The 9,156-nt window shown below is 38.5% G+C and overlaps 1 protein-coding gene across 1 annotated transcript; it reads right to left on the minus strand.

Annotated features, from left to right (window-relative positions):
* Positions 1-361: 361 nt before the first annotated feature.
* Positions 362-8,783, minus strand: lrit3a (info leucine-rich repeat, immunoglobulin-like and transmembrane domains 3a). The gene is made up of 4 exons (XM_032554372.1): positions 8,275-8,783; positions 5,384-5,850; positions 2,013-2,318; positions 362-1,891 (listed from the first exon to the last, which is right to left on the minus strand). The coding sequence occupies exons 1-4, from the start codon at positions 8,388-8,390 to the stop codon at positions 870-872; spliced, it is 1,911 nt and encodes a 636-aa protein (XP_032410263.1). The 5' UTR covers positions 8,391-8,783; the 3' UTR covers positions 362-869.
* Positions 8,784-9,156: the final 373 nt, after the last annotated feature.

The raw sequence follows: 9,156 nt of genomic DNA on the forward strand, positions 1-9,156 counted from the left end.
TATAACTCAGTTATTTATTTTCTTCAAAAATTTTGACCTGGTTGTTGAAAATGTTCCTATTTAGTGACTCATTCATTCAGTTGTGTGGTATTTAATATTATGGACTAAATGAACAGGGGTTCCCAAACCTTCCAGTTTAAAAAGCATTAAACAAACTTGTGACATTGGCTACTCGTTGATTAAACTATGAAGTAAGTTCATAGTATCATTAGAGTATCATAACATAAAACTCAAGTCAATATATTGTTTTAAAACAGTAACTGAAATGTTTTAGATGTGTTTTCTCTAAATGCTCTTCAGAGTTTATAAAATTATTTTAGAATACTTTTCTATGGAAATACCATGCAAGTAAGTCATATAATAGTTCTCACATTCAAAGGAATCATTTATTTACAAGTGAAAATATAATGTGGCAACATTCATCAAATGATTCACATATTGTGTTCTAACAAACACACAAACAGTACTGTACTTCTGTGTTTAGTAAGGCAACGATTAGCTGGATCCTTACAGCAACTATGATGTATTGAAGAATATTATGGGTCTTCTCTGAGACCACCACTATATTCCAAACTTATGGTTTTGGCATTGAAGACAACATCACTAATACCTGATAGAGGTATAATCCCAGATGTCTGCATAATTTCTGTATGAAGTATAAGGCTCAGAAATAGGATAAAGGGGGTTGTTGTGATCCATTCCACACTTTTCTAAATGGTTAAAGAGGAACAATTCTCAGTACATCACAATCATTCTTTATACACCATTAATAAAAAAAATAAATGTTTAATTTCTTAGTCATTTTCTTCAGAATATTGAAAGGCAGACGTATCAGCATGGAGTTAAATTATTGGCAATGTATGTTGACATCAGCAGAGATACTCCGAGCGAGAGCTGTCACTCTTGTAGGTCATCTGAGAGTCGATGCTTGACCGGGAGCACAACAACAGACGCTCAGATTCATTCGTCGGTCTTCTTGCCCAGAGTTCAGTTGGGTGCGAGTTCAGAGTTCTTTGTTTCATTGAGATTGTCTCAAATTTGACATAGCTTTCTTTTTCCAGCTCATTTGTATCCAAAGACGTGTTGCTTCCTTTGCAGTAAAGGGCAAGAATTTTGTAGATGAGCAGAGCAATTAGAGGCAAAACCAAAATGCAGGCGATACTGCTTATGATAAAGAAAAGTATGTTCTGCCCACTGTCCTCTGTGTAGAAGTCAATGCAAGGATCTTTTCCAGTGGTGCTACCTTTTGCTACAAGGCAAACTGAGTACCTCATTCCAGGAGACAGTCCGTCAAGAAGCACTTTTCCACTTCCTGCTTTTGTCTCCATCGTCCTCTTACTGTCATCCTCCCCATAGGGTGAATACACAACAGTAAGTGGGGCATCATTTAACAATCCGCCTGCAGTCCAGAGCAGCACTGCACTGTCAGCCGTCTGCTCTACAACCTCCAGGTCTTTGAGACCTCTTGAGCTGTCGGTTTTCTTACTTTTCTCATCCGCTGCTAATTTTTTGCCACTACCTCCTTGCTGGGTTTTGGTCTCTTTGAGCGAACTTCTCTGAGAACTGTTGCCAGAGATTGATTTGGGTGGCTTTTGGGCAGCAGAAGGTGTTGTTAGTGATCCAGGAAGGGCTGTTGGTGCGGTGAGCGGTGATTTAGAAATGTCAGTCGGAGGAGTGATCGCTGTGCCTTGGCTGGTTGGTCCAGTTCCGACGCTGGGTCGTACTGGGGGAGCAGTAGTGCTCGTGGTACCAGCCACCGTTAAAGAAATGGTGGCTATTGCAGCGCCAGCAACATTCTTTGCTTTGCAACTATAGTTCCCAGCATCTTTATGCTCGATTCCATGCAAGCTCATGATGGACCAGTTAATGCCTTCCCCGGGTGACTCCTGAACTGAATGGTGGAGCAAAAAGAAAGCAGTTATTCAAAGTTTGGAGTTACTGAAAACCTCCACCCACCTTTTATTAATCAAAAATGTCATTTATATTTTCTCAAAAAAGACATTTTATTTTACCTGTGTTGTTGACTGGAGAGCCATCTGACTTGGTCCAATAAAGAGCTGGAGTCGGAGATCCTGAGGCATCACATCGCAAGAGGACATTGCTGCCTAAAGGCGAAGTTATCTTGGTAGCAGAGGTCATCACTGATGGTTTCACACAATTCTCAAGTTCAGCACGCTGAAAAAGGACACCGGCTAGATTGTCTGGCGTGGCACAGGTCAAAAATAAATCCATCAAGATCACTGGGGTGTCAGCCATTTTGGAAATCTCTATCAGCTTTGAGATTTTACAGTCACAGAACCAAGGATTGTCCTGAAGGCCTGGGAATGAAAAGGCATGAGAGATTTGAATTACTTACTATATTATATAAAACTTGTTGTGGTATTATGTTGTTGAAAATGCCCAATACTGAACATCTGACTCTAGTGGAAGCCAGTGAGGGACTCTCAAGCACTTTGAGAAGATGCATTGGGTGTCAGCACTTTGCATTCAGCAACAAGATATTAAACATTGCAGTTTGGAAAATTATGTTTTTGTTAGTTTTACAATTTAATTAAAGAACCTCCATAAGTACGACAGTAAACACCTGGTGTACACAAACCCGTGTTCCAGCGCACGCTAAGCGTTTCAACAGATTAATTTGACTTGAGTCGCAAAGCACCTGTAAGCTGCCGCTGGCCTTCCTACAGTTTGTGGGAACACAGTTTCCATTGGCTTTACTGGTAGAATAAACATCATCAGGTCACTTACAGTAAACACTTCCTAATCCGTGTCACAAGTTCAAAATAAAACTTTATACAATAAATCATTTTAGACCCTGTAGGTTTCTATGCTAACATTATACCAAGCAAAAATTTCAGTTTTGGACAATATTGTAATTGGCCCAAATGATGCTCTAGTTTATGCTTTAATAAATTCTGCTGTTTGTATTTTACAGTGAGTTATCAGTAAAACGATTTAAAAAATGCAAAAATGATTAATTTCAAATTATAATATTAAAACAAAAGTCATCTTAAGATACCTTGAAACTAGAGATACAACTTGGCCATCCACTGGAATTGTATAATTTTCAGTTTGATTGATTGTGTCGCAAACTGAAAGTGAAAAACTAAACGTTGTTCTGAGTGAGAAAGGCTCAAACGTAGCTGCTCAAAGTATCGGTGAGGCGTTTTTTCAGTGGGAGTCGAAGGAAACACTGAAATATACTGAAATATAAGAAGACAAGTCAGTTAGAACTGTATTACTTTTTTACATTATTCTGATGCTTGTCTGTTTTATTTTTTGTTGTTTTTTTTCAGGTTGGAACAAAAAGCCACACTTAAAGAGGAGAACAGGAAGGTTGCAGCTGAGTTGAGGTAAAGGCTTATATTCTGTTAAAAACAAACATTGTGGTTCCAGTTACAGCAACAATATAATCTGTATTAATTTAATCCTTTCATATTGTAAAGCCTCGTTTTACGGCATACACACAGAGTGATGTGTGACTGCTCTTAAATGTATTTAATGACTCCTCACAGCAGAAAAGATAGATCAAATATTTTAAATGATTTTTTTAAGCTTCCCAAAGAAAATCAGAATCAGCTTAAATCCATACCAGCAGGTCAATGTTAAAAATGATGTGGATAATAGAAATTAGCTACAAAACACTAAACACTACATCTTTAAGACACCGTTGCTTTTGCAGTTTGGTTAGCATATTTATGGCATTTATTGTCTTCTGCTGGTCTAAGCTAATGTTTTATGCAGAGTTAGCCCAAATAGAACATCCAGTATTTAAAGAACAAAATATTTGTAGCAGCAATTAGTTGGGCTCAAGAAAGGGTTTACAGTTTGGGTTTTATGTTTGACTTGCGCTATAAAACCAAATCAGTTATCTAAAAGTTTACCATTTACTGTTACAGAGATCCTCTTGATTGATCTGTTCAAGTAAACTGTTTTTCAGTTATCTTATGCTTCCACATTGTTCTCTTGATATTCATTTGATTTTCTTTTATTCAATATGTTTTAGCAATACAATTAGATTTGTTGACTTGATTAAATTGTGCTTACATTAATCAATGACAGAGCAAACCAAATCAATGACTACCATCAATTACTCAAAGGGGAAGTATTTTGTATTTTTTTTTAGCACAGTCACGTAGCAATCAAAAAAATGCTGTATATATAAAAAATAACTTAAAAGAAATGTGAATTCCTAGCTTTGCTGTGTCTGACGCCTTAAAATTGGTCTCTGTCTCTTTAAGAGGCTGCTACTCTTTCCAGCACTCCCCCTTCAGCACATCATCACAGCAATGCTTCTCATTGATGCCGTTTACAAATATTCTTAGGAGCATTGTAGTTTGTACGTTAAGCTCAGCAGATGTGCAGTTCCACCAGGTCATTGCTCATTGCTGCTGCCGCTAGTCTGCAGGAGCTGCAGTCAAATCGCCACATTTCCTCACAGTTAAGCAGAATATAAAAAATTACTTTAACTCATTGATTAAAGAGAAAGAAATGAAGGCTGCACAATACATTGCAGCTATAATATCATCACAATATCACTGTGTGCAATATTAATATTGGAAAGGACTGTTTGGAGTGTAATAATTGTTGACGAATAAATTCATGTGTGATAAACTTTTCATGTTTCATACTAATATATTATTTAACCAATTGGAGTCTGAATGCAGCAAATGCTCACACCAGACATTGCAATTAGCCAAAAGGTTAAAGGTCACAGAAAGATGGAAGCACAGGTGAGAAAGAGAGGAAAAAAGACAATGGGCCTGACTATATTTACCAATATTATCGGCATAATATGGTCTTCTAATATTCAAAGTTCAGAGAATTCAATCAGTCTTATTCATTCCCTTCTTTCTGTTCATCTTCTTATTTTCTTTAATTGTCTAATCAAATATCTGTTGTCCAACCATAAACCTTATAAAGGCTCTTGGCTCATTTCTTGATGCATGACCAAATTCTGCTCCTGTTCATGTGGGAATCATGTTTGTGTTTGTTTATGTGTGGCTGCAGTAGAAGTGCAACAGAATCAAAATTAATTCCCAAGCTGAACACTTTTTATGAATAATTTTAAACTGGATTCATGTTAAACAGGCTCATCAAAGATCATAGTGTCTGAATTTGGAACAGTTGCACTTCTTCCAGGTTTTATAATAACACTCAAAACCTTTTTTAGGTGATTATTCTGCAACAAATTAGAACAATAAGGTAAGGTACATCAAATGTCAGGTTTTGCACTACTTAGGCTAAGCTAATTAGAGAGTGACCTGATGTTCACCACCCCCCCATCACAAATTCCTGAGGTAATGGACGACAATCCCAAAAGTGTCCTGTCTTGGCCCTATTATCCTGTAAAACCAAGCTGGACTGAACTGCTTCCACTCACCTAACACGACTTTTTGAGAGGCATTAGAAGAGATGGGCACACCATTAAAAGGTGGCCAGATATCCATAAGGTCAGAGGGCAGGGTAGTTAGTTTGTTGCTGGAGAGATCCAAATAGGTGATGTTGACTAGATAGGGGATGGCTTCAGGAGCAACACTGGTGAGTCTGTTGTTGTGGAGATCCAGCGTCTTCAGCCTTGGCATCTCCTTGAGGGACTCCCAAGGGAAAACGGAAATCATATTCCCATCCAGCCTCAGCTCGTGGAGCACTTTCAGGTTGTAAAAACTTCCCGTATCCACTGATGTGATGGAATTGTAGGTAATCCAGAGGTATCGCAGCTCCACCAGATAGTAAAAAGCTTCGGTTGGGATTCGCCGCACTGCGGTTTTCTCTACTCGGAGCTTGATGGTATCCACAGGGACGTTGACGGGGATGTCAGACATGTCCGGGTCGTTACAGAGAACAGATCTGAAAGACAAATATTAATTGGTTGACCTGTATTAGAAGACATATCATATGAAGTAATTTTTTATCTGGTAAGTTACAATATAGGTGAATGACTAATTGTTGTATAAAGTGCTTTGGAGTCCTCTGACTTGATAATATACAAATGCAGAAGTTTAGCTTTTCACTGAGAAAAATACACTACTCTGAGGCTTTGGACGAATTCACTTTACAAAGACGGTCTTCATCTTTTCATCCACAGAGAATGAAAAGATGTCAGACATCCACATGGTTTCTGACATCTACTTTATTAATCCCAAACAGATAATAAATAACTCCCATCATTATCAGAAATACATCATGTGACCTACAGTCTAAACCAGACACTTACATTCACTTTATAAGAAGACACTTGTCTCATTAAACCTGACTAAACTTTACCTGCTTTAGGTAAAGTTTACAAAAAAGATTTCTGTTTGCTTAATTCCAGAATGATGACACATGGACATTTTCTTTCAATTCAGATACTTCAAATTCTGAAGTTTACATACATTAAGATTACTTTCACATTGAGTCCTCAATGGCTACTGTCTAGTAACTTTTAGAATCATCCCTTCTCCAACAAATCTGAATAAGAGGCTGAATTCCCTCATCAGTAATCAGTCATTCAGCTCTGAAGTGGTTTAATTCATTCAGGTGTGTTGGAGAAGAGACTGAACTTGGGCAGTCCGTCATTAAACACTATGGAAAAGTCCGGATGAAGAGTTCATGACCTTTTAAGCTTCTAATAGGTTAATTCTCAACATTTAAGTTAAATGAAGGCACACCTGTGGTTGTATTTTAGGGCAACACATCAAACACACTGCTTTGTTGTGTGACATAATACAATCTGCTACTGTTCAGGTGTTTTTATGTCAAATTTGCAAACTAACCCAAGAACAGAGACTCAAGCTAGAAACCTTGTAAAGATGCTGAAGTTGGTAAGGGCGCACAATTTTATCCAAAGTGAAATTAGTCCTGAAGCACGTGAGCTGTAGAGCCACTCCACAGACCTTTGCTTCAAAAAAACATAATAAGCCACAGTACATTTTCTAAGTTCACTCAAAGTCAAAGATCCTGATTTTGAAAACATGTTCAGTGGTCTGATAAACTAAAATTAAAGTGTTTCCTCATTGCGACCACTGGTACATTTGGAGGAGAAAGTTGAAACCTGTGTGCCTGAGAACTGCAGACACATTGAAACCAGAGAAAATGTTAAAGGTTAGGCATGAATGAGTCTTCCAATGATCCTAACCATACATCCAAATTAGCTACAAAGTGGCTTAATGACAACAGTCAGGCTTTGGAGCAGTTAAAAAGTCCTGATCTCAATACCATAGAAAATTAGTGGACAGAGCTGAAAAAGTGTGTGTGAGTAAGGCAGCTTACAAGCCAAACTCAGTGCTGTACAGAGAAATGGACCAAACTTTGCAGCAAGTTACTGTGAGAAGCTGGTAGAGCGAAAAAATCTTTGACCCAAACAATTCTGTTGAAAGGCAATTGTAGAAAATGTTTAGGAATTACATGTAGCTGTCTGGATCTGAAGAAAGTAAAAAAAAACAAAAAAACTTCCATAGTAGCACAGCAGAATGTGTAGGGCCCGCAATGCTAGCACAAGAGCTGTTGCTAATGCTAATTTCTCAGTTTCCTGCAGTTTTGGGGCTTTTTTACAGACTGAACTGTTGCCTTCAGATGTTTCTTAGAAAGTCTAGGACTAATGCAACTAATCAGACTGAAAGCCGGGCTTCTTCACTTATAAAGGGATTAGCACGATGCCATGAACATAACAACATTAAGTTAATACAGGTCAGAAGACTTAGGGGAAATCCTATGCAATGTTAATATTTCATATAAATTGTATTGTAAAACTCTCTGGGTGCCTTTGTACTTAACTTAAAAAATGTGCAAACTAACCCAAGAACAGAGACTCAAGCTAGAGACCTTGTAAAGATGCTGAAGTTGGTAAGGGTGCACAATTTTATCCAAAGTGAAATTAGTCCTGAGCACGTCAGCTGAAAACATTAAGTTAATACAGGTCAGAAAGCTTAGGGGAAAATCCTCTGCAATGTGAATATTTCATATAAATTGTACTGTAAACTCTCTGTTCACAATATAAATTGTACAAATTGTATTGTAAACTCCTAAATTGCTTTTAAAACGCGAAGGCCCAGCAGGTCAACAATTACATCCAGTCTGGATCATGCACCAATTTTTTCTGAACACACCAGTAGGGATGTGTCTAAGAACTCTTCATTCAGTATTGCATGCAAAGTTATGGACCCTGAGTGCCCTAACAGAACTATTTTCTATTAAAATTTGATTTTCTAAATGTATTATAGTTTAGGGGTAAACGATCTTCCATTTAAAGAAAGGTGCACTTTTGTGCATACTCAATAAAGCTCTCGTTACCTGGTTCCTGTTCCGTCAACCCGTCCATGAAAGACACAGGTACACTGCGAGGGACAAAAGGACAGAGCCATACTGAGACAGCATAGGAATACATGCAGACAGAGCAGTCGATGCATGGCGTCACCCTATGCTCCCAAAACGCTCACATCGAGGAGATATCAGGAAAAAAGACATCCGGATTCACTGGAAGCCAGAAGAATTCCCAGAAAATTATAGAAAAAAGAAAATAAAAAGAAGGACTCGTCAAAATCCGTAAGAGACAGCGGGACCCAAGCTGAGGATCTCGGCTCGGTACAGGTGACCTGCGAGATTGACCAGTGGGTTAGGGTGGAGGGGGGATTAGAGAAGGATTTGGTAGGTGTGACGGGGTCACGCAGGCTCAGCAGCAGGAGACACTGATTATTCAACATGCCGCTGCTCTCCACAGTGGCTCGCCCCGTTCCATCCTGTCTTTTCAACATGTGGTTAATGAGGTTTTCTCTCACGTGAGCCAGCCACGCTTTTCTTAATCCACTTTAACGACCTCTTCATTTGTGCTTCTGTTTTTAGACCAGATACTCATGTACCTAACTTTTGAACCAAAAAATAAAGATTTGGTTCACTATTTCTTTCTTAAAAAGCTATTTGAAGTTTCCAAGAATTTCTTCCATGCTGTATTATTTAAGTGGGATGGATATGAAAGAAGTGAGAGGGGAGTTATTCTGTCTGGCACCAACGTGCAAACTGTAATCTGGGAAATGATTTATTACCCTGGCAGAGTGGATCAGTGGTTTTAGGCGAGAAGCCAAACTACACCTGAACATCAGCGACAGATTCAGCGGCGCAAACCTTTCATGTATGAGCACATTATTTGTCACCTGATTCCTGCACCATTGTTGTGTT

This window comes from Xiphophorus hellerii, chromosome 23 (assembly GCF_003331165.1).
Source record: "Xiphophorus hellerii strain 12219 chromosome 23, Xiphophorus_hellerii-4.1, whole genome shotgun sequence".
Lineage (NCBI taxonomy): Eukaryota > Metazoa > Chordata > Actinopteri > Cyprinodontiformes > Poeciliidae > Xiphophorus > Xiphophorus hellerii.